The following is a 25,758-nucleotide window of genomic DNA, read 5'->3' as shown; positions in this document are numbered from 1 at the left end:
TGACCTCAGGGCTGACCGTGGCCTCTCAGGCCCTTCAGCACGAGTCTGTCCATGGCGTCCTGGCTGCTTAAGGGGTCAGGACTGAGAGGGCGTCTGGAGGCCATCTCACGTGGAGGGTTGTATAGTAAACAGGAGCCCGGGATTGGGTAGGAAAGTCATGAAGCATAAGAGGAGGAGAGGGGCCCGAGGAAAGCGCTGAAGAGGAGCCAGAGGAGGCAGGGGGGAGCTGAGGGACGGGGGCTCGGCTCTGGGGTCTCCTCCCTTCTCTGCTCCTGGGGAAGCGGGTAGAGTCTGTTGACCCTGAACAGGATGCCCTCTAATTCTGGGTACTCAGAGCTGTTTGCAGCTTCACTCCCAGAGCTTGAGGGCTCGGGGCTCTAAGTCCCTCTCCTGAGAGGAAGCATCTGCTGAGACCTCCAACTCAGTCCACTGAGCCCAGGGACAAGCCCGGGTCAGGGGACCATCTGTTGTGCTCAGGTCCCGCCAGTTCCGAGAGGGTGCACAGCGCCCCCTGGTGACGCGCTCGGGGAATGTCCACGGTGGGAAAATGTGAGGAAGGAAAGAGCTGCGTTTTCCAACCAAGAGCCCATCAGTGAGGGATGTGTATCCTCTACCCACTGACCCAGCAACCGGGTGCTCTGACCCCACTGCTCTGTGTCTGACGCTGACCCGGGCACCTGGGGCAACTCCTGTCAGCAGCTCCTTCCACCCAGGGGTTTGAGACCACTCCTTGTTGGGCTGCTGCCTTCAGGGAGGGGAGCCAGGCTGAGGGGCGGTGCTGCGCAGCATGAGGCTCAGCTCCCTGGATTCTGAGGACTTGGGACACCAGGGAGGGAGGGGGTGATCGCGGGGCCAACCACCGGCCCCCATCTCACATTCAGCACTGATGACCCAGGTGCGGTCAGGCTCAGGTCTTCCTGGCCCCACAGTCACCAGCAGGGGGGACGGGGGTGCACACGAGCCTGCTTTCCCCCGGCTCGGGCTCCCCTTGTTGCTGCTCCATCTCCCCGCGCACTGTTTGTGGGGCGGGGCCTGGGGGCGGTAAGTGCTGAGGAGCCCAGCCATGACCTGGCATCCCGGCCCCCAGGGAGTCAGCCGAGCGTGTGGGAATTTTTGGAGCCAGTTCTGAGTAAGGTTCTTCCAGGAGCATAAGTCCTCCCACGAGCCTCGAGGTGTGTCCGTAGACAGCACAGGTTTGGGGAAATTCCTCCCAACTTCCAGTCTTACGCTTAAATAAAGACACAGTTTTCCTCATGGCCTCGGATGTGAATTGTGTTTCTGGGGGTTTTGGATTTATCAAAACCCAAAAACTGGGAGTGAATGTGTTATGAGGAATTAACATGCCTGGACTGAATTGTAAAACAATTCTCCGGGGTTATTTCCCAATAACAGACAAAGACATACATCTGGAATTTTGATGTTCCTAAATATTTGGGGAGAGGGGGCAGTTTCTTGTAAACCACAGATTCCTGCCACCAACAAAAGGCTGTGATCCAGGAGCTCCAGTTGGGAAACTGCACTCTAGAAGATTCCACTGGTGGTGCCCCTTTGGGTAAATGGAATATTAATTTGTCTGCAAGATCAAGTTCATGACGCTGTACATCTCTTAGTGTGATTTGAATGACAAGAGTCCTAATGGCAGTGGAGGGGGTCTGAGTCTCCCTGTGGAGCCAAGCCTCATTGCCAACAACAGGGGCAGAGAGGGGTCCCCTTAGAGAGATGGACACACCGGGGAGAGCTGGGAGGAGACACGTGGCCACGAACCACGGGACAGGAGACGGGCCCAGAGCCTCCCTCCCCATGGGGACCCTGACCTGTCCCAGCCCCTCCCTGCCTCTCCTGCCACTAAGCGCTGAGCCCTCTGAGCACAAGGGCAGATTTTGGTAGCACTTCCCCCATGGGCTACATCACTGTGGCATTGTAACTACCAGTTCCCAGACCACAGTAATAGTCGGCTTCTACCTCGGACTGGGCCCCCGAGATGGTGAGGGTGGATTTGTTTCCAGAGATGGAGCCAGAGAAGTGAGCAGGGACCCCAGAATATCGGCTGCTTGTGCTGTAGATAAGCAGTCGGGGAGCCTGGCCCGGGGTCTGCTGGTACCAGCTGGGCAGTTACTGGTAGTGACTGACCCAGAGCTCAGTCCACCGGTGAGGGTGACCGTCCCTACTGGACACACTGACAGCGCTGGCTCCTGGACCACAGTCTGAGCATCCACCCCTAAAAGGAACAAGAGAGAGACAGGGGTTGTTATGGAGACAAGGGCCCTCAGAACCTGCTTGGAGGTGCCCCAAGGATACAGAGTCCCGGCCCCTGACCTGAGCCGTAAGTGAGGAGCCCGAGCAGAGGCACCGTCCAGGCCATGGTGGGGACCCTCCCAGGATGCGGCCTCCTCAGCCTCCTGGGCTGCAGGTGGAGTCCTGGGCCTTTTCATGCCTCCAGCCCGTCAGGAGGAGCAGGGGCCTCATGCAGATCACTTCCTCCTCTCCCTGCCCACGTCACCTGATGTCCCCTCGGGTGGGCGTTCTTGAAGGAGGCAGATGCTGGACCTCACGCAGAGTGGGGACAGCTTGGGGAGGAGCCCCTGAGTGACGGGGTGACGTCTGCCAGCAAATGTGCTCCTGTGACCTTGGTGACCTTGGTCCTCTGTCTCCTCCCCGAGTGTCTGAGGCTGAAGGAGGAGTTTGCAAGTCTTCCTCTGCTGCTGCTAAGTCACTTCAGTGGTGTCTGACTCTGTGTGATCCCATAGATGGCAGCCCACAAGGCTCCTCCATCCCTGGGACTCTCCAGGCAAGAACGATGGAGTGGGTTGCCATTTCCTTCTCCATTGTATACACGCATGCATGCTAAGTCACTTCAGTCGTGCCCGACTCTGTGTGACCCCATGGATAAGCTCCTCTGTCCACAGGATTCTCTAGGCAGGAATACTGGGGTGGGTTGCCATTTCCTTCTCCTAAGTCTTCCTCTCTTGCCCCAATAATCCAGCCCTTCCCACACCTGAGCCTGTCTTTAGAATACACTCTGTCTTCTCAGGGAACCCTGAGAAGTCTGTGTGGTGCTGTCCGTCCTCCAGCCCTGAGCCGAGCAGGAAATCCCGTAGCCTGTGTCTGCTGTGAAGGGTAAGGGGTGGCCCTTGAAGCACTCTTTTAAAGTGTCTCTAGTCCCAGCGCTGGGGAGACCAGGATGGGAGGTGGGGAGTGACATGCGGAGCCGCATGGGCAAGCTTATGCTGACAGCGTCCTGTGCTGTAAACAGCCATGACCACGTGGAGTACCTTCAATAGAACTGCGGGTTTCACGGGTAAAGGTCACCATCTCGTCATGCAATTATGACAGACGGCAAGTTCAGTTCCAACAAAGTTGGGACACATGTTTCATCATCAGAAATAGAAGAACACGGTATGTGAACAGGTAGGTGTGGTGAGCATCATGGACCTTGTAAAACTCCCTCCCGGGTGGTTCTGGGTGGAGCCGACAGACCCGGGATGGAGGAGGGGTGTCGGGGCAACGAGGAGGAGAAGGAGCTCAGACACCTCACGTTAACGTGTGTGGAAGAGACGGGAAAGTCTTGTTCATTCTTGTTTCTTTGACATAAAAATGTAAATACTATTCTTATTTGTATTCATGTTAGATTTGCTGCTAAAGTAACTGTTTAATAAAATTCACATGATTTTTGTCAGAGGTGTTTGAGAACCTTAGCTCATAGAGGTGAAAAATATATATTCCTACTGAATTCTTTTCTTATTATACGAACATATTGATGACAGTTTGGCTGAACTTCTGATTTCAAATATTTCACGTTACAAGTGTTAATATAAAGTATTAATAAAATGGGAAGGAATGAGTAAGGGAGCCACAAAAACTGACATAATATCAGTTTCCGTTGTTCAATTCAAAATGTTTAAATTGCAAAATAACACAACAGGGAACGTTTTTAAAAGATGCAGATGGTGACAGAGGGTCCTTGCCTGCATCCCTCTTCCACTGGGAACACCCAGGTGTTCTGTGGGCAATGGGGCAGCCTCTGTAGGGGTTAGGGTTTCTCATCCCCTGTCCAGGTATCCCTGGAGGTCGAGGTTCCTGAAGGAAGTTCATTTTTGTTGTATGACTGTCCCTCTGTCCTCGGTTGGATGTCAGGTCTGGGCACTGACCCCATGACAGAGCAGCAGGAACTGAGAGGAGGCAAACCTGTGGCTCTGAGCTGAGAGCTGCCATGTCCCCTGGGGGCCCAGGTGCAGGATGTCACCCTCCAGTGAGGACCCTGCTGCCCACATGGTCAAGAGCCAAGGAGGAAGGTGACAGCCTGCCTGGCCAGGACCCTGGGTTCTCAGGACCAGACCCACAGCGCCCCGTGCTGGACTCAGACCTCCTCCTCCCCTACTTCACACCACAGCCTCCTGGAAGGGCTTTCTCACACTTGCAGCTGGGTCTCCCTGATGTCACCGCCCAGGGCAATAGAAGGAGTCGCCTTCCTCTAGTTTGGGCCTGGTCATTGATTTTTCAGGTACCTAATGAGAGATCCAACCAGTCCATCCTAAAGGAGACCAGTCCTGGGTGTTCATTGGAAGGACTGATGCTGAAGCTGAAAGTCCAATACTTTGGCCACCTTCTGCGAAAAGCTGGCTCATTGGAAAGGACCCTGATGCTGGGGGAGATTGGGGGAGGAGGAGAAGGGGATGGCGGAGGAAGAGATGACTGGATGGCATCACCGACTCAATGCACATGAGTTTGGGTGAACTCCGGGAGTTGGTGATGGACAGGGAGGCCTGGTGTGATGCGATCATAGGGTCACAAAGAGTCAGACACGACTGAGCCACTGAACTGAACTGAAAGACCTCAGACCCCTGAATGGTATGCTGACAGACTAATGAATTTCAGAACTCCCTGATATCTGAGTGTGCTCCGCCTAGCTTGTGGGTTCACTGCCAGAACACAACCACCCAGACCTGAATTGCCAGGGTTAAAACACCCAGCATGCCCGTAGGTTGTGCCTGGTCATGATTCTGTCTGAACTTCCCTCCCAGCTTGATAGGGAGTCAAGGTTGAATTTGCAGGGCCTCCCGGGACCTTCCCAGCCCAGACTGCATGGCTCTGCTCTTATTTCTCTCTTCGCAAAGAGATAGGAGGCTCTCAGGTACAACAGTTCTCTCTCGGTTACTTCCAGGGGCTTCTCATTCACCCTTGATCATGGTGCTCACAGTCGGAGAAGGCAATGGCACCCCACTCCAGTACTCTTGCCTGGAAAATCCCATGGACTGAGGAGCCTGATGGGCTGCAGTCCACGGGGTCATGAAGAGTCGGACACGACTGAGCGACCTCACTTTCACTTTTCACTTTGATGCACTGGAGAAGGAAATTGCAACCCACTCCAATGTTCTTGCCTGAAGAATCCCAGGTAGGTGGAGCCTGGTAGGCTGCAATCTATGGGGTCCCACAGGGTCAGACACGACTGAAGCGACTTAGCAGCAGCAGCAGCAGCAGCATGGTGCTCACTCACAGTACTTCATTTTGACTCAAATATTTAAAGATGTTTTTAGTCTAATTTTATAATCTTTCTATAACAAATGTGTGATATAAAAGATTCTGCCTATAAATGGGAATCTCATCCTTGTCTGGGCTTCTGTTTCATCTCTGGTTGAGAAACCCTTATGACCGTTACCTGATCTTCATTGGACATGGTGAAGTCTAACGTTCTAACCTTCAATTGATAGAATCCATAGATTTAATGGAGGTGGGTTGATAAGGTATGTTTCCAAAATAGTGACATTTATCCAATATCATCTCAAACAATGAAGCATGGAGGGGAAAGGGGGAGAGATTATGAGGCAAAAGGGAGGAAATGAGCAAGTGAGGAGTCTGAGAGCCGCATCCTAATGGGGAGGGTCTCCCAGTACCTGGAGAGGAGTGCACTTCAGGCAGCAATCCCCGGGAGAAAGGGAGGACACAGCTTCCCTAAGTGTCAGGGTTCAGGGCAGAGCACAAAGCCTGGAGCTGGAGAGGGACATGCAGGGGGTGGGAGAGGCCCCCTGGGGCTCCAGGGCACAGCTGCTGGACTTCTGCTTCCTCGACATCCTGCTCAGTACCTGTGAGGGACCCTGTGTGTCTGGGCACATGGACATTCTGCTTGTATGCTTGTATTTGGAGACCAGAGCGAAAAGAAGACAGTGTCGTGGACCCCATAATGATGGACCTGGATGAGAGGTGAGACGGCCCGGATTTAATAGTACAAGTGACAGCAGAGACCTGAACCAGCACTGGTGAGGTCACAGGCAGGGTCAGGGCAGTGATGGGTCGACACGGGAGTACAGGGCCAAGCTTTCATCAGACATCCCCATCACACGGGATTCCCTGTGGCTGTGGTTAGTGATGAGCTCTGTGACACTGATGACCAGCCTCCCCATCAGGCTGGGGTCCAGAGTGATCAAGGAGTGTGGACTTGATCCTGGGCTTGTGGACCCACCAGGAGCCAGAGAACAGGGCTGAACCCCTGACTGTCCCTCACCTCTGTCCTGAGTCACAAAGGCAGGGCCTTGCCTGGAATCTCTTGTCATCATTGCCTCGGTGATCCCTGCTTCCCCGCTGACCCTTCTACAGGACATGGAGCCCTTGGATCTGGACTCATCACAGGAGTCACAGGCAGAGGGACATGGGCACATCCTGGGGAGCCCCTGTTCCTGACAGTCCAGAGACCACCCCAACCCGGAAGTAGGAAATGCTCCAATGGGGTGGAGACGAGAGAAGGGGAGGGCAGGACACAGCCCGCACCTGTGGGTCAGGAGAACCTGTCCCGGGCTTCCCTGCCTCCTGCCATGTATCAGCGGTGCCCCTCACTCCTACGCTCTCTGCTCTGCCCCTTCAGGAGCAGGGTCCACACCCTGGGGACGATCTGCCTGCCGGGATGGTCCACGGCCTCTGCTGAAGGCGCATCTGGGCAAGACTCCTGCTCCTGGTCTCCAGTGAGGGAGCTCAGCTCCATGGCTCCCTTGATCACCCGGATGACCAGGGTGCACTTCAGCGGTATCAGAAATTGTTTACATTTTCTGAGACTTCAGCAAAACTGACTGTACAACTGAGAGTAGACATACTATGAACCAGAACATACCTCAGGAATGAATTGATTCTGGGGTATTATTTAACATTTGACGGTTGTCTAAGAATAAGCCCCTGACAGGCTGAGCCTCTCGTCCCAGTTTCCCATCTACCTGTGTCGCTGTGAGAAGCCCTGTTGCACCAGCCTGCATGGTCAGAGTCAGCTTCATGCTCAGGCTGCAGCCCAGAGATGAGCAGGAGGCCCACGTTGGCCGAGGTATCTTTGGATCCAGAAAACCCACGGGGACCCTGGAGCCTGGTCCTTACTGGAGTCTGAGCGGTAGGACCGGAGGACCGAGGAGGGCTCGCTGGCTTCTGCCGGCTCCAGTAACAGCAGAGTGGCCGACACTGATGTCACTGCTCAGGGTACAGGGAGCCATAGAGTCAGCTGTGGTCTGTGAGGGAACAGGGTCTCCACACACACAGGCCCTGAAACCATTGCCAGTCACAGCAGTCCAGGGCCTCAGGGCTGCAGTGTGGTCACTCACAGCAGCACCAGGTCTAGGGGCTAAGCTAGCTCTCCCCTGAGAAACCATTAATAAACAGGGGTGGCCTCAACCTACTTGCAACCTTTCAGAAGAAAGTTAACAATGCTGCTGCTGCTGCTAAGTCGCTTCAGTCGTGTCCCACTCTGTGCGACCCCATAGACGGAAGCCCACCAGGCTCCCCTGGCCCTGGGATTCTCCAGGCAAGAACACTGGAGTGGGTTGCCATTTCCTTCTCCAACGCATGAAAGTGGAAAGTGAAAGGGAAGTCCTCAGTCGTGTCCAAATCTTAGCGACCCCATGGACTACAACCTACCAGGCTCCTCCATCCATGGGACTTTCCAGGCAAGAGTACTGGAGTGGGGTGCCATTGCCTTTTCCAAAGTTAACAATACAACCATTAATTTAAGATTCTCCTGAGATACCAAATGAAAATATTAGAAAACCACGTGAGAATTGATCAGAACTTAAAATGATCACGTGTCTGTACAAGTCAGTGGGAACGTTGTGGAGTATTCTGGATTCACTTTCCCCTTACGCTCTTACATGGAGCAGAAGAACAGGAAGAGCAGGGAAGGGGCTTCCGGGGGAAATTTGTGCAGTAAGTTGTGAAGTGTGGCCACAACATTCTTATTCTCACCACGTGAAACGAAATATGACTTTATGTCCATTTCTGAGCTGCTGCTACAGTGTCCGCCTCCCACAATGTGCAGTAATTGTGTTCCTTTCTCAGTAGCTGTGTGTGAGGCCCGATTCCACCAGCCAAAGGTCCAAACTGCTTGATTTGGAGCCTATTAAGCAAGGTTCCTCTGACACAGAGGAAAATATGTCATTTTTTGTGTATGAAAATTGAGGATAAGGCAAATTTAAGGCTTAAGGGAAAAGGGAGAATTAGAAGGAATAATCCCACTTATCCCAAAATACATCACTGTTAACTGTGGCCCCACAGCCCAGGCAGCCAATGTGCAGACCCCGCACATGTGTGTGAAAGGGCAGTGACAGGGAGCAGGACACAGGCGTGTGACCTGTGCTCTGTGACCCCACTTGCGGGTGAGGCCGGGAGCTCAGGGTTGGGGTCACTTCCCCCTGGGTGAGGCCTCCTGTGAGCAGCAGGGCTGAGTCCCAGCTGAGCAGGAACAATCAGCCTTGTCCTCGGGCTGGGCCCAGAGATGGTCAGGGGGCCCCACCTGACTCGGAGCCCTCCAGCCTCGCTGAGACCCTGCGGGCGGGTTGTGACTCCTGTGTCAGGAGCTTGGGACTCAGCACGACTGAGATGGCAGCCAAGTCGCCCCCTTAGTGCCAACAGTCTTGCTGTTCCCAGGCAGGTGAGTGTGGCTGAGCGTCCATGGAGTCACCGACCCTGGCTGAGTCCCCCCTGCCTGAGCCCCGGACACCACGAGGGGACAGAGGCAGGCTGAGAGCAGGACCTGCTCCCTGTGCAGGAGAGGGCCCATGGCGTGGGAGTCTGCCAGGGCTGAGAGACGTTGATGGACCCCCAATTCGGACACTGAGATAGAGACTAACAGACCCTGTGTCCCCAGTGATGGGAGACAGATTTTCTGTGTCCTTTGAAACCCTCTCCTGGGAATGGGCTGCTGTGGGGGCGGGTGGGGGCGGATTTGAGGACAGAGGGGAGAGAGGAGCCTCCATGCAAGGGCAGACCCCTCGATGACCTGGATCCAGGGTGGGGCAGCAGCAGCAGAAGGTCCAGCAGAGCCTGAGCAGGGAACCCCTGGGCTGCCCCACTCCCACAGTTTGACAGGAATCCTGGTCTAGTCCCCCGCAGGCCTGGAGCCCTGAGGGAGCCTGAGAGGCGGTCACAGGAAAGGCAGGAGCAGCAGCCTGGGCCTCACCTCAGCCCAAGGACAGCCGAGGACCTGAGGTGTCCTGAATCAGACGCAGCTGGACGCTGTCTCTCTGGTTCTGACCTGACCGTCATGGACTCTGTCTGCCAGAACCTGCCTCTGGCATTCAGGGCCTTGTGCTCAACTTCAGATATTCATATAAAATGTGGTTGTCAAAAGCAAAGCCTTGGTGAGGGCGCAGAATGAAGAAGAACTGAAAGGATTTCCCAGACCAATTTCCTGGTGTGGGGCTCAGACCCACATTTTAAATCAAACAAACAACAGAAATGTCTGCATTGGCAGAAGATGCTTCAGCCCCGAGAGGCCCGTGACTTGGGGGAGAGCAGGTTTTTGTCTCACTTCCCCCCTGGCCTGGAGCACTGTGACAGTACTGCTACTGTAGTCAACAGTTGCACAGAAATAATCCGCCTCGTCCTCAGCCTGGAGCGAGCTGATGGTCAGGGTGGCTGTGTTGCCAGACTTGGAGCCGGAGAATCGGTCGGGGACCCCCGAGGGTCGACTGCTACTACCATAGATGATGGTTCTGAGGCCCGATCCTGGGACCTGTTGGTACCAGCCCACACCATAACTACCGATGTTGTTGCTGCTTCCAGAGCAGGTGATGGAGACCCTCTGGCCCAGGGAGCCGGACACGGAGGACGGCTGAGTCAGCACAGCCTGGGCCCAGGATCCTAGAAGGGAGAGAGACAGAGATGGTGAGTCTGGGGTCCAGACACGATAGCGGGGAGCACAGCATGTGTGTCTTTCCAAGACCTCTCCCCTGTCCCCGCATCCAGTCACCTGTGCAGAGAGAGACCAGGGTGAGGAGCAGAGGGGACCAGGCCATGGTGGACATGGTCAGGGCGTCCCGCCGTCTGTGGCCCCACAGCTGAGCAGAGCATCCCCACAGCACTCCTTCCCCTCTTCATATGCTGAGAGGGGGAGTGGCCTTTCATGCAAATGACCGTCCTTTCCACACCACCCCCACAATGCTCTGATCACCGCTGGGACCTGGGTCAGCTTCCTGTGCCCTAAGGAGTCCAGTGGGTGATCAGAGGCGGGGTTGTGTGGGGCTTGGGGATGGGAGGTCACAGCTGGGAACCCTGAGCAGAAAGCACCAGGAAGCACCAGGGGACTCATCTCAGATCTCATAGCTGCAGACCCACAGGAATGGCTTTGGATGGCCCCCTGGTGTCCTGGCCCAGACATACATCCTGTGACCTAGTGATCAGAGCTCTTAGAGTCAACTTGCCCAAAACTGGCTTTGAAGTTACACAGTTCAGGAAGAGTTGTGTTGGAAAAAAAGATCCAGGTGTAATTTACCCTGTAGTGCATGTGAGTGTTACACAGTGGATGTGTGACTTTGAGATTTTAAATGAACCAAAATATGATCATGGAGTAGGAAAAATCTAAGGTCATCACTTAAAATAGATGCCTAAACTTAACTGAAGAAAATGTTGTGGTTCAGTCACTAAGTTGTGTCCGACTCTGGCTCTGTTTTAATTTTGCATTGCCATGGTACTATTTCTAAAACATAATGTTCCTTGTAGATTCTGTTCTTTAAATAAGATCATTTTAAAGCCTTTCTGACAAGCATCTCCACTAAAGGATTTTCATGTCTTAGCAGGACGTTCTCTCTGTGAAACAGGGCAGGCTGAGTTATCAGAGCCATGGGTCGGTCTCAGATCTGAGATGAGACACAGGGCATAACAAGGCAGATCAGCTGTTCTCAGGAATCTCAGACGGGACCATGCACATGGTCAGACAGAGCAGCAGTCACGGCCCCAGGGGCAGAGCCCCAGGACAGGGTCTGCTTTCCCAGCCCAGGGCTCCAGCAGCTTCTCCTGGGCTCACTGTGCATAAAGTCAGTCCCACAGCAGCTGAGCACAGACACTCCTCAGCCAGGAAATAATTTCCCAGGTGTCAGGACCAGGGTTTCTCTCCCCTCCTGAATCCTGACTCGATGGGCACACGAGACAGAGTGTGAACGTTCACGGGATAAATCATCTGCTGGGTGGGCATCACTGGGTCCCCTGGGAAATGAGCGGGAACCAGAGGTGGAACAGGGAGGGGTCGAGCTGGGGTCACACCTGAGAGCCGGAAACCTGAGGCTTCTCGGGAAGCAAGGGTTAGAGATGTTCAAGGAGGGGGATGAGGAAGTGAGTGTTTCAGGAAGATCTGGAAACTCGTTCATGACTCTCTAAGAGCATGAGCTTGGTCATCACTGTGGAGGCCAACAGTGTATGTTTGTAGAAAGAGCGAGGCCCAGAATTGGGAGGAAAGTCACGAATGAGGAGAGCGGGAGGGCAGGCTCTGAGCAGAGATGAGGAGGAGCGGGCGCAGGCTGAGGAGAGCTGGAGGGGTGCACGGGGTGGGCTCTAGGGGCTCCTTCCCTCCTCTCTTTCTGGGAAGAGGGTGGGCACTGATGACCACCTGACCCCTTCACCCTCCAACTCTGGGTGCTCGGCCCCGGGTGCAGCTTCAGTCCCAGGAGGAGGCCTGGGGGCCGCGGCTCTGAGTCTGTCCCCTGAGAGGAAGCACCTGCTCTCACATCCAACTCAGTCCGCTGAGCCTGGGTGCAGGGCCAGCTCAGGGGACCGTGGGGGTGTGTTGAGGGGCTGCCAGTTCTGAGCAGGTGCACAGCGCCCCCTGGTGACGCACCCGGGGAACGTTCTCGGCGGTGAGAGTGGGAGCAAGGTGCCGCTCAGTTACTTGGTTCTCAATCCTGTCTGACTCCTTTGCGACCCCGTAGACTCTAGCCCACCAGGCTTGTCTGTCCATGGGATTCTCCAGGCAAGAACACTGGAGAGGGTTGCCGTTTCTTGCTCCAGAGGATCTTCCCACCCCAAGGACAGAACCCACTTCTCTTAAGTCCCTTGCATTGGCAGGCGGGTTCTTTACCTCTAGCGACACCTGGGATGTTTTATGAGAGGAAGCAGGGGCGCTCTTTTTTGCTGTCAGCAAACACTCTTTCAATTAACAAATGAATGAATTGAGTAGCAATAAGTATTACACGTCTTTGATAGTGTACACATACTTCTTTTTTATTTCTCCTATTGTATTTTCAGGTGATTCTGACTACTTTTTCTTCTTTTCCTACATTTGTCTCCTTTTCCTTAGGACCCAACAGTGTTTGTATTTGCTCATCAAATAGATTTGATGATTTGTCCCTAGAATCATCTGTCACCTGATCTCATCATCTCAGGCATCTCAGTGATGTCTATGCTGTCTCATTTCCCTTCATTATTAGGTTCCTGGTTCTTGATAGAAGTGACGATTTTTACTGGATCCTGGACTGTGTGGAAATTGCTTAAATAAACTCTGGGTTCTATTTCTTTTTCCTTTAACAGGAGATGCTTTTGTGGTGGAAGCTCAGGGATGTGCATTCGCTGCCCAGTGACCCAGCAAGGGCGGTACTGACCCCCCTGCTCTGTGTGGCTGACTCCGACCTGGGAACTGGGGGCAACTGCTGTCAGCAGCTCCTTTATCCAGGGGCGTGTGACCACCCCTTGTGTGCCGCTGCCCTAGGGAGGGGAGTCAAGCTGAGGGGGCAGCTGAGCTGAAGTCAGGGGACACCCAGACAGCCGGGTTCTGTGGACTCAGGGACTCCAGGAAAGGAGGGACAGACATCTTGCCCTGGCAGCCCCATGGCTGTGGGGGAAATAGGTTTTTGTCTCCTTCTCTCTGGGCTGAAGCACTGTGCAAACTTTCAAGCCGTCAGCCCATGAGAAACAGTAGTAATCAGTATCCTCAGCATGAACTGAGGTGGTAAGAGAGGCTGTTGCCAGACTTGGAGCCAGAGAATCAATCTGGGACCCCTGAGGGTCGTTTGCTATTTTCACAGGTCAGGACTCTGGGGGCCTTTCCTGGGAGCTGTTGGTACCAGCTCACATAAAGACCCCAGGGTTGCTGCTGCTTTCAGTGCAGGAGAGGGTGACCCTCTGACCCAAAGTCCCGGACATGGAGGGCAGCTGAGTCAGCATAGCCTGGGCCCAGGATCCTTGAAGAGGGAGAGACAGACATGGTGACTCTGGGGTCCTGACAGGAGAGCAGGGAGCAGGGCCTGTGAGTCTTCCCAGGGCCCTTCCCCTGTCCCCCCATCCAGTCACCTGTGCAGAGAACGACCAGGGTGAGGGGCAGAGGGGACCAGGCCATGGTGGACATATCAGGGCATCCTGCCTTCTGTAGCCTCACCGCTGAGCAGAGTGTCCCCACACCGCTCCTTCCCCTCTTCATACCCTGAGAGGTGGAGGGTCCTTTCATGCAAAGGATCCCGTGCATCACACTGACCCTCCCAGGCCCTGGGCCAGGTCTCTATGCCTGACGGTGGCCAGAGAGTTGTCAGGGGTAGGGCTCTGTGGGTCTCAGGAGTGGGAGTCACAGCTGGGAGCCCTGAGCAGAGGCCACCAGGCCTTGTCAGGGAGCTCTGTCGGGGGGCCCAGCTCTGCCTCCCACCACCCAGCTTCAGAAATGGACCCTGAGCGCCCCCCACCCCTTGTCCAGGCCCAGACACATCCTGTGACCTGGAGAGCAGAGCCCTCAAGGACAGATCCTGCCTCCTGCTCTGTGCACTGTCCCCTCTTTAGCACCAAGCCAGGTGCCCCTTCTGTGTCCCCCTGAGCTCAGGACCATCACGGGCTCCCCTCAAATCCTCAGGATGAATCTGTCCAGGGCTTCCATGACTGCTCAGGTGTCAGGACCGAGGGGCATCTGAGACACAAATTCCTCTCAGATCAGGATCAGGTCAGGGCAGTGCCGGCCCCGGAGCGGGAAGGTGGGTCTCCTGTGCAGGACAGCAGGGTCCCTCCTCTGTGGGCCTCCTCCCTGGTGGGCAGAGCCCTCCTTCCTCTGTGCGTCCCCTCAGCCTGAGGAAGAGGGGGCAGTTCTCTGAGGAGGGGGTGAAGGTGTGGAGAGAGGCCTGAGGTGGGACTCAGCATTCCTAAATGCCTGCATCTTTACTGTGTGTTTGAACAAAAGAGCCTCTTGATGAAAGCAAAAGAGGAGAGTGAAAAAGTTGGATTAAAACCCAACATTTAGAAAACTAAGGTCATGGCATCTGGTCCCATCACTTCATGGCAAATAGATGGGGAAACAGTGGAAACTGACAGACTTCACGTTTGGGCTCCAAATCACTGCAGATGGGGACTGCAGCCATGAAATTAAAAGATGCTTGCTCCTTGGAAGAAAAGCTATGACCAACCTAGACAGCATATTAAAAAGCAGATACATGACTTTGCCAACAAAGGTCTGTCTAGTCAAAGCTATGGTTTTTCCAGTAGTCATGGAAAAGTTGAGAGTTGGACTATAAAGACAGCTGCGCACCAAAGAAATGATGCTTTTGAACTCTGGTGTTGGAGGAGACTTTTGAGAGTCCCTTGGACTGCAAGGAGATCCAACCAGTCCATCCTAAAGGAAATCAGTCCTGAATATTCACTGGACAGACTGATACTGAAGCTCCAATACTTTGGCCACCTGATGCAAAGAACTGACTCATTTGAAAAGACCCTGATGCTGGGAAAGATTGAGGAAAGGAGGAAAAGCAGATGACAGAGGATGAGATGGTTGGATGGCATCTCCAACTCAATGGACATGAGTTTGAGTAAACTCCAGGACTTGGTGATGGACAGGGAAGCCTGGCGTGCTGCAGTCCATGGGGTCGCAAAGAGTCGGACATGACTGAGCTACTGAACTGAACAGAACTTACTGTGTGTGAAGTCTTCCACACGCTGGACCCTGTCCCATGGCCTGTCTTATGAAGTGGCCCCTCCCGGGCGTCTGTCCTGCAGGCACAGGGCACGGGCTGCAGGGAGCAGGCCTGGTGATGCTCCTGGCAGTTTTTATTGAGACTCTGAAGGGCTCTGAGCAGCGTGTGTCCCCAGGGATCCTGATACATAATAGCTGTTAGGACCAACCATCTCAAATAGCAGGTTAGAGAAGGTAGAGGTCGAAGTGATTGGTTGGAAAAGAACGGTTGACTGTAGCTTGCCTGCACTGGTGAGGTGTTACACTCTGGGTGTGTGAGATTTTAAACGAACTAAATGTGGTAATGGATTAGTGAAAATCTACAGTCATTCCTTAAAATCTGTGCATGAATTAAATTGATGGAAAATCAACGTTCTCTCTTAATTTTTCGCTTACAAGGGTACAGTTCTGGAAAACTAATTATCATTGTAAGTTATTTTTTATTAAAAAGTTCTTTTTAATTGACTTCATAGGTATCCTAGGAAATTTTAAATATTATCCAGTAAAAATATTTCTACAAAGATATTTGTATTCCTAACTTGTTTGGATTTTGACTGAGGCAGGGCTAGAACCAGCTCTTTCTGCCACATATTGCCTCTCCACTGGGGAGTGCTTATCTCTGAGCAGCCTGTGAAAACAGGGCAGGCTGACGTATGGGAGCCATAGGTCAGCTCAGAGCTGAGTTGAGGGAACCTGCATGACAGGGCAGGTCTGCTGACCTCGGACACTCAGAAGTGACGATAGGAAGATAGGCTGAGTTAAAGGAGGTCCAGGTAAGGCAGCAGTGACCGCCCTGGCCGGGAGGGGATGAGCTGGGGTCACACCTGAAGTCTGGAGACCTGAGGCTTCTCTGGTAGGAGGGCTAGAGAGGTTGCAAGGGAGGACAAGGAAGTGAGCGTCTGGTCAAGGAAGCCTGGACACCGACCCATGACCTGATAGAGTGACGTTGGTCTGCAGGAGGAGGTCGCTGGTGAAGGGTTGTAGAGAGGAGCCCAGATTGGGGAGGAAAGTCATGGATCAGAGGGGTGCTCTTAGGAAAGAGCAAGAGAGGAGTAGAAGAGGCTGCGGGGAGAGGGAGGGGTGCAAGGGGTGTGCTTGGGGGCCGCTCCCCTCCTCTGCTCCTGGGGAAGAGGGTGGGGCCTGATGCTGGCCCTGAGCCCATCGGACTCTAGGTGTGACTCCTGGGCCCGGTGTGCAGCTTCACTCCCAGCAGGGGGCCAGGGGGTCGGGGCTCTGGGTTTGTCGCCTGAGAGGAAGCACCTGCTGTCACGTCCAGCTCAGTCCAGTGAGCCCTGGTGCAGGGTCAGGGGACCATTGGGTGTGTTGGGGTTCAGCCAGTTCTGAGCAGGTCCACAGCGCCCCCTGGTGATGCGCTCGTGGAATGGTCACGGTGAGGAAAGTGAGGAAGGAAGGGCTGCCCTATATTCTTCCATTGGAAGGACTGATTCGGAAGCTGAAACTTCAGTACTTTGGCCACGTCATGTGAAGAGTTGACTCATTGGAAAAGACCCTGATGCTGGGAGGGATTGGGGGCAGGAGGAGAAGGGGACGACAGAGGATGAGATGGCTGGATGGCATCACTGACTTGATGGACATGAGTCTGAGTGAACTCCGGGAGTTGGTGACGGACAGGGAGGCCTGGCGTGCTGCAATTCATGGGGTCACAAAGATTCAGACACGAATGAGCGACTGAACTGAACACTACGAAGTCTGAACTGAACTAAGTGAGGTTGCTCAGTCGTGTCCGACTCTTTGCGACCCCTTGGACTGTAGCCCACCAGGCTCCTCCCTCCATGGAATTCTCCAGGCAAGAGTACTGGAGTGGGTTGCCATTTCCTTCTCCAGGGGATCTTCCCGACCCAGGGATCGAACCTGGGTCTCCCGCATTCCAGGCAGACGCTTTAACCACTGAGCCACCAGGGAAGCCTGAAGTGAACTCAACGTGGTAAAAACTTTATTCAAGGTAAGAGTACTACAGTGGGGTTTTACAATCGGGGAGAGAGATTGAGCTTAAGTCTGACTTCAGCAGGGACACAGCTGGGATTTACAGCTAAGAACAGAGTGGGTCCACGGGGTTGCAAAGAGGGGCTGGGAGACTGAAAAGCAATGAACAGCAACAGGGTGGGTGTCAGTGGGTGGAAACTTACTCAGAGAACCATAAGGGTGAGGGTGGGTTCTGGCTCAACTGAGAGGATCCTTGCCGAGGCTAGGCAAGGCTGATAAGATACTGAGGTGAGTGATAAGGAATTTGAGCTGATACTGAGGGTGGTCAATCAAGCGTGGGGTATTTTTTCTAAACTGACTTAGCAGATTCTGGCTAAAATTGGACCAAATGGACAGCCGCCCCTGGATGAAGACATTGCCCAAAGTTGGCAGTGCATTACTGAACTACTGCTGCATAACAAATTACTCCAAACTAACAGCTTAAACTCTCAAAATTTTTGAGATCTTTATGTCACACGAGTGTATGTTCCTTGGTTCTTTGTCTCCTCACAACAAAGATTTGGAGCAATGGACATTAAAGCCCTCGGCGTGTCACAGCTCTCGGGTCTTAGACAAACCGTGTTGTAGCTCTTAGGAAAATCAGTGTTACAGATGTATTTTATTTAGAAGATAGCAGGAGAATCCATCCTTTTTTTTTTTTTTTTTTTGTGACTCAACTGAACTGATTTTATTTTTTATTTATTTATTTTTTATTCTTTATTTTATTTTATTTTTTAACTTTACAATATTGTATTGGTGAGAATCCATCCTTAAAGCGTGAGGGCATGCCAACCCAAAGACTCGAAGAGAAGAGAGTGGAGGAGCGCACGGGGGATGGAGAGAGAGAAAGAGTGGATGCACACGGGAGAGAAAGAGAGAGAGAAAGTGCTTTGGCTCCTCCTTTTATATGTTTTTTCCTCCACCTGGTCCTGCCCTATGCAAATTGGGCTTAGCCAGGAGTGCTGTTTGTTCTGCCTGAAGTCTTCACTCTGGTCCTCGGACCTCCCTTGTCTTTTAGCCACCGCCATTTTGGACTCCTTTTCCCTATTCTACCTACCTAACAGTATTAATAGACAGTATCTTAACAGACCCAAGACCAGGATTGATAAGAACTAATAACTTTCAAAATTTGCTTTATTGTTAGTATTTGTGATTATTGTCTGTATGTTTAGGACCCCAATGAACTTGACCCAGAGTTGCCTACCTGAACCCCATCTGACCAATCCAAGGTTACCAGACATAGACCCTTCTCTCAGACAGGACATCCCTGGGGCTTACAGAATGCTTCCCAGCACCAAAATCAAAGGTCAGCCTCGTGTCCAGTGATGTGAATGATTCTTCACACTGTGGTTAAATGTACGCCAATGATTCCCAGGTACAGAGGGTGTGAGCCTGGGGACAGTCTCTCACCTCGTGATTCTTAGGGGATCCATGGAGCTGACATAGTGGACATGAGACCAGCATGGAAGCGGCCCTCAGACAGATCCCAGAACAGGATGTGCTGAGACCCCAGCTCCAGACCCTCCAATGTGGGGAGGAAGAAATAACAGAGAACGCAGTCCTCCCACTGCTGTTGGACACCCGTCACCACAAAGAGCCGTCAGCCAGCGGGAGGTTTTTGTCGCCCTTCCCCACAGCCCTGGGCACCGCGGGAGCACTGAGGCTGCGGGCCCACAGGGAACAGTAATAGTCAGCCTCGTCCGCAGCCTGGAGCCCAGAGATGCTCAGTGAGGTGGTGGAGCCAGAACAGGAGCCCGAGAGCCGGGCTGGGAGGCCTGAGGGTCGAGAACTTCCCAGCACCACGGTTCTGGGGGCAGCACCTGGGCGGTGTTGGGACCAGCCCGCGCCATAGAATCCAACGTTGTTGCTGCTCCCAGTGCAGGTGAGGGTGACCGACTGACCCAGAGACCGTGACACGGAGGCCTCCTGAGTCAGCCCGGATTGTGCCCAGGACCCTGCAGAAAGGAAAGAAAGACACGGGGACGGTGGGGCTGGGTCCCGCAGCACTGCCTGGACTCCAGGGGTAAAGAACAGAGCCCTGGGTCCCACTGGGGCCATGCCCCCAAGCCCCGAGGATCCAGTGACCTGTGCGGTGGGTGAGGAGGCTGAGGAGGACAGGGGTCCAGGCCATGGTGGGGGTATTCCCTGAGTCCCTCCTTCCAGTCTCTCAGCAGACACAGCCCCTCTGGGCTCCTTTATCCCTCCCACAGCCTGGGGAGGCAAGATGGCCATGCAAATCGGTCCCTCCCATAACTGCTCCCCCTGCCTTGTCCTCTGAGTCTGCCCACCTGCGGGGTGTGGGGCCTGTTGTGGGTGCGGCTGGCTTGGCCTGGGCAGGAACTCCTCAGGGACCCCAGGGAGCCTGGGGCACAGGGCACCTGCCTGGGGGCCAGAGGGTGCGTCTCCAGCTGGGACCACAGCCTCAGCCCCTCCAGAGCGGCCCTCTAGCGCCCTCTGCTGTCCCAGGAGGGGCTGCTCCACTGGGAGGGGAGCTGCCAGGACCCCAGAGGGGGCCAGGCTCCTCCCACCTGGGCTGAAGGCCCCGCCCCCAAGAACCTGGATCAGGCCTCAGCCTCCAGGCTCAGCCTTGGTGCTTAGCACCCCTGTAAGGGTAAGGAGTGGAGAAGGCAATGGCACCCCTCTCCAGCACTCTTGCCTGGAGAATCCCAGGGACAGGGGAGCCTGGTGGGCTGCCATCTATGGGGTCGCACAGAGTCGGACACGACTGAAGCGACTTAGTAGCAGCAGCAGCAGCAAGGGTGAGGAGAAGAGGGGACCACCGAGGAGGACTAGGAGCGAGGGAACATCACTCAGGGCAGAAGTGAAGGGACGTCCCCGCCCTCTGGGGTATGCAGTGAGCTAACTCAGGAAGCTCCAGGATGGCATGAACGCTGAGTTCCTGGGTTCAGATTCTCAGGAGCAGAAAGTCAGTTCAGTTCAGTTCAGTGGCTCAGTCGTGTCCGACTCTTTGTGACCCCATGAATCGCAGCATGCCAGACTTCCCTGTCCATCACCAACTCCCGGAGTTCACTCAAACTCACATCCATCGAGTCGGCAATGCGATCCAGCCATCTCATCCTCTGTCGTTGTCCCCTTCTCCTCCTGCCCCCAATCCCTCCCAGCATCAGGGTCTTTTCCAATGAGTCAGCTCTTTGCATGAAGAGGCCAAAGTACTGGAATTTCAGCTTTAGCATCATTCCTTCCAAAGAACACCCAGGACTGATTTCCTTTAGAATGGACTGGTTGGATCTCCTTGCAGCCCAAGGGACTCTCAAGAGTCTTCTTCAACACCACAGTGCAAAAGCATCAATTCTTCGGTGCTCAGCTTTCTTCCGGAGAATGCAATGGCACCCCACTCCAGTACTCTTGCCTGGAAAATCCCATGGACGCAGGAGCCTGGTAGGCTGCAGTCCAAAGGATCGCTAAGAATCGGACACGACTGAGCGACTTCACTTTCACTCTTCACTTTCATGCATTGGAGAGGGCAATGGCAACCCACTCCAGTGTTCTTGCCTTGAGAATCCCAGGGACAGGGGAGCCTGATGGGCTGCTGTGTATGGGGTCGCACAGAGTCAGACACGACTGAAGCGACTTAGCAGCAGCAGTAGCAGCAGCTTTCTTCACAGTCTAACTCTCACATCCATACATGACCACTGGAAAAACCATAGCCTTAACTAGACGGACCTTTGTTGGCAAAGTAATGTCTCTGTTTTTGAATATGCTATCTAGGTTGGTCTTTCCTTTCCAAGGAGTAAGCGTCTTTTAATTTTATGGCTGCAATCACCATCTGCAGTGATTTGGGAGCCCCTTTATTTTAAAGTCTGACACTGTTTCCACTGTTTCCCCATCTATAACCATAAAGTGATGGGACCAGATGCCATGGTCTTCGTTTTCTGAATGTTGAGCTTAAAGCCAACTTTTTCACTCTCCTCTTTCACTTTCATCAAGAGGCTTTTGAGTTCCTCTTCACTTTCTGCCATAAGGGTGGTGTCATCTACATATCTGAGGTTATTGATATTTCTCCCAGCAATCTTGATTCCAGCTTGTGCTTCTTCCAGCCCAGCGTTTCTCATGATGTACTCTGCATAGAAGTTAAATAAGCCGGGTGACATATACAGCCTTGATGTACTCTTTTTCCTATTTGGAACCAGTCTGTTGTTCCATGTCCAGTTCTAACTGTTGCTTCCTGACCTGCATATAGGTTTCTCAAGAGGGATGGCGGTGAGGAGATACCCCTCGTCCAAGGTAAGAGTAACCCAATAAGACGGTAAGTGTTGCGAGAGGGCATCAGAGGGCAGATACACTGAAACCATAATCACAGAAAACTAGTCAATCTAATCACATGGACCACAGCCAGGTCTAACTCAATGAAACTAAACCATGCCTTTGGGGCCACCCAAGACGGGCAGGTCATGGTGGAGAGGTCTGACAGAAAGTGGTCCATTGGAGAAGGGAATGGCCAACCACTTCAGTATTCTTGCCTTGAGAACCCCAGGAACAGTATGAAAAGGCAAAATGATAGGATACTGAAAGAGGAGCTCCCCAGGTCGGTAGGTGCCCAATATGCTACTGGAGATCAGTGGAGAAATAACTCCAGAAAGAATGAAGGGATGGAGCCAAAGCAAAAACAGTACCCAGTTGTGCATGTGACTGGTGACAGATGCAAGGTCCGATGGTGTAAAGAGCAATATTGCATAGGAACCTGGACTGTTAGGTCCAAGAATCAAGGCAAATTGGAAGTGGTCAAACAGGGGATGGCAAGAGTGAACGTCAACATTCTAGGAATCAGCGAACTAAAATGGACTGGAATGGGTGAATTTAACTCAGATGACCATTATATCTACTAGTGCGGGCAGGAATCCCTCAGAAGAAATGGAGTAGCCATCATGGTCAACAAGAGTCCTAACTGCAGTGCTTGGATGCAATCTCAAAAACGACAGAATGATCTCTGTTCGTTTCCAAGGCAAACCATTCAATATCACAGTAATCCAAGTCTATGCCCCAACCAGTATCGCTGAAGAAGCTGAAGTTGAATGGTTCTATGAAGACCTACAAGACCTTTTCGAACTAACACCCAAAAAAGAAGCGGTGGCTGCGTGGGCACAGGAGGCCCAAAAGGGGCCACTCAACGTTCAGGAGCAGAAAACCAGGCCCCATTAAAAGGATGTTTGTGGTCACCGGGCAGAGATGAAGACTCAGGCTGAGAAGCTCTGAGGGCGGGTCCTGGGGCCTCGAGGCCCACCTCCCACCCGATCTTTGTCACCACTTCTGCGGCAGCATTTCCTGGGGGAGCAGGAGAAGGAACCGCTCAATTGAGCCCAGGTCTTTCGCCCTCACCGAGGTTGAAGCCCGCCCAAGGCTCCCTCGGGGTGGACCCGTGCCCCCCACCCTCCCGCCTCTCCCCAGCCTCCTCCACAGCCGGCTGCTCACCGTGTCCGGCTCCTGGTTGCCTTCCACAGCAGCTGCAGACTCCGCGACTGGGTGTCTGTAACTCATGAGTCTGATGCCAGAATATAAAGTGTGACCTCACACACACGGCAGAGGGGCCTTTACAAAACTCTCCGTGTCCTGGGTTACACTGCTTTACTTTCCGCATCCTGGTACTTCCTGGTGAAAATGAGGACGTGGGTGTCACAGAAGGATGAAACCTCAAGCCAGTGTTGTCAACACGGCTGGGACACCCCTGAGGAACTGGTGTCGTCTCTCGGGTCGCCGTGTCCAGTTCAGGGAAATGGAGGAAATGATCATTCAGACGAGGCTGACAGTGAGGGTGGGTGGGGGGAGGGTGCGTCCACAGTGAGTGCCCAGCGATGCCCACAGCAAGCCCACAGGGAGGCCTGCTCAGCTGCCGGAGGATCAGGGAACAGGAATTTACACCAAATCCAAAGGATATATTCAGGAGTCAACTGTGGGCCAGTCCTTTCTGAGCCTCTGAGGCACTAGGGAAACCCAGAGGAAGCCTTGCCTGCGGGCCCCAGATTGTTCCTTCTCCCCAAAGTCAAAGTGTGATCCTGACACTCCTCCAGCCCTTCCTGCTCCACACCCACCTCCATCACACACACACACACACACACCTCGCTATCACACACACATTCACACACACCTCCATCACACACACACACCCCTCCATTACACACACACACACACGCACACACACACACCCCGCTATCACACACACACACACACACACACCCTGCTAACACACACACACAAACACACCCCTCCATCACACACACACACACCTCCATCACACACACACACACACACACACACACACCCCTTCATTACACACACACGCACACACACACCCCCCCCGCTATCACACACACACACACCTGCATCACACATACACACACACACCTCCATTACACACACATACACACACTGCTATCAAACACACACACACCCTGCTATCACACACACACACCCCTCCATCACACACACACACATGCACACACACCTCCATCACACACACACATATACACCTCCATCACACAAGCACACACATGTGCACACACACAGACACACCCTTCCATGACACACACACACACACAGATACTCATACCCTGCTATCACACACACATATACACACACACCCCTCCATCTCACACACACAGACACACACACACACAACCCTCCATCACACACACATACCCCTCCATCTCACACAAACACACACACCCATCCATCTCACATACACAAGCACACACACCCCGCTATCACACACACACACATCCCCCGCTATCACACACACACACACCCCTCCATCACACACACACACACAGACACACCCCGCTATCACACACACACACACACACACACCACTATCACACACACACACACCTCAATCTCTCTCACACACACACACCCCTCCATCTCACACACACAGACACACACACACACCCCTCCATCACACACACTCAGGACCAGGCGCCAGGGCACTAAGGACAGATGCTGGGGCACGTGATGACACCTCCCTCTTTCTTACAGAGACAGGATCTCGCAAAAAGCTCTTCTCCCCAGAGAGGGGCCCTGGAGACGGTGGGTCCTGGGGAAGTGACATCACGGGCTGGGCCATCGCCACACTCTGCACCTCCCTCATTCATTAGGGTGCCCTCAGAGCTCCCCCACTGTGTCCAGGGCCTGCCTCCCCTTCCTCACAGGGGCCACTGTGCCCACAGCCTCCCCTTAACCCACCCTGGCTGAGCTGACCTCAGAGTCAGGATCCTCATAGCTGGAGTGCTGGCCACTCAGCCCTTCCTGCTGCTGTTCTGAGCCCAGATCTGCACTCAGGGCTCCAGCCTCCCCATCCGGGGTCTCCTCCTCCAGGGCGAGGACACAAGTCCTTCCAACCCCCAAGTGGGACCAAACCCACGTAGAGCAGCTCAGAGCAGGCCCGGGGATGGGGACTCTTTCAAGAGCCAAGGTTTCAGTCCTATTGTGGTGTTGTGGTTGCTGGTTACCCAAATCACAGACACAAACTCTTTCAAGTCCCCTCTTTGATGGGTGAGTTTAGCGAATCGGGGTGAGGCAGAGAGACTCAGAGTTTGCCCCCCAGGAGGGACCAGGAGGAAGCATCTCCCGGAATCCACAGTGACCTGTGAGCAGGGACCCAGCCCAGGCCAGAGAGGACACCCTGCTGAGTGCCCATCACACACAGAGACCCATTCAGCCAGACCTAGGAGTTGGTGGGGGCGGGGCTCACACAGCAGGCGCTGCCCACAGTGCAGACCCTGGGGAGACCCACAGCGCCCCTTACAATCCCCACAGCCTCCATCTCTTGGTGGAAGTGGTGCTGGCCCGGGGCTGATGCCGGCCCACGGTCAGCCCAGGAACATACAGAGCCATGCCCTGTGCTATGAGCACAGGCAGTGATAGACACTGAGTGTCCAGCTTCTCAGGGAGCAACACTTCCCAAAATTAAATATACATACATACGTACATACATACATGTATACGTACATTTATAAATCTACCAATATGATCATCAATAAAATTCATGGACATTTAATATGGCATTTTAAAATATTAAAACTATGTCAGATTGATTGATTGAAGACCAACATTAAAAAGCCTGGAAGTCTGGGAAAAGACTTTCAGAGAGCAGGAGCTGTCTGGGTCAGTATCAGACTTGCAGGCTTTCAAAGCTCCTTTGAGGTTCAGTGAGATGACTGGGAGCACATGGTGTATAATCAGATCAGCACGTGTTCTGTGGATCAAACGATTGCACACATGTAAAGAAATGTTTAGGGATTACTTTATTCTGCATCATCAAGTTAATGAAATTGAGTATGTCTCTTAAAACTCTTAGAACAAGAAGGGTCATGCTGGCTGTGCTGGGGTCTCTGAGTCTCAATGTTGTTGATAAAATGGGCACCTGAGCCCCCCATTATGGGCTGAGGGGTCCTCTTGGAGACCTGGACACACCCAGGGAGAGACTGCAAGAAGCACGGGGCCGTGAACAACGGGACAGGAGATGGATCTGCAGCCTCCTTCCCCACAGGGGTGCTGACCACTTCCGCCCTCTCCTGCCTCTGAAGGCTGACCCTTGGAGCACATGGGCAGGGTTCAGTAGCACTTCCCCATGGGCTCCCATCACTGTGCAGCCATAACTACCA

General features: G+C 53.6%; 1 protein-coding gene, 1 non-coding gene and 1 gene segment (V, D, J or C); all 3 read right to left on the bottom strand.

Annotated features, from left to right (window-relative positions):
* The window catches only part of LOC789205 (immunoglobulin lambda-1 light chain-like), a 448,173-nt gene that overhangs the window by 219,839 nt on the left and 202,576 nt on the right, over positions 1-25,758 (bottom strand). The window contains 4 exon segments of one of the 2 annotated variants that reach the window (NM_001083800.1): positions 9,804-9,935; positions 9,937-9,945; positions 9,948-10,107; positions 10,217-10,315. The exons of the other annotated variant lie outside the window; for it this stretch is intronic. Coding sequence (NP_001077269.1) covers positions 9,804-9,935; positions 9,937-9,945; positions 9,948-10,107; positions 10,217-10,262 — 347 coding nt within the window. The 5' untranslated portion in view covers positions 10,263-10,315. 2 annotated transcript variants of the gene reach the window in all.
* Positions 17,009-17,080, bottom strand: TRNAS-GGA (transfer RNA serine (anticodon GGA)). The gene has a single exon. It is a non-coding gene; the product is annotated as a tRNA-Ser (tRNA).
* LOC132342667 (immunoglobulin lambda variable 2-23-like) lies at positions 18,725-19,271 on the bottom strand. The segment is given in 2 exon segments: positions 18,725-19,095; positions 19,226-19,271. Coding segments are annotated over 2 exon segments (417 nt in total).

This window comes from Bos taurus, chromosome 17 (genome assembly GCF_002263795.3).
Source record: "Bos taurus isolate L1 Dominette 01449 registration number 42190680 breed Hereford chromosome 17, ARS-UCD2.0, whole genome shotgun sequence".
NCBI classification, from domain to species: Eukaryota; Metazoa; Chordata; class Mammalia; order Artiodactyla; family Bovidae; genus Bos; species Bos taurus.
The sequence above is the reverse complement of the archived record's forward strand: the minus strand, read 5'-3'. Positions and strand labels throughout refer to the sequence as shown.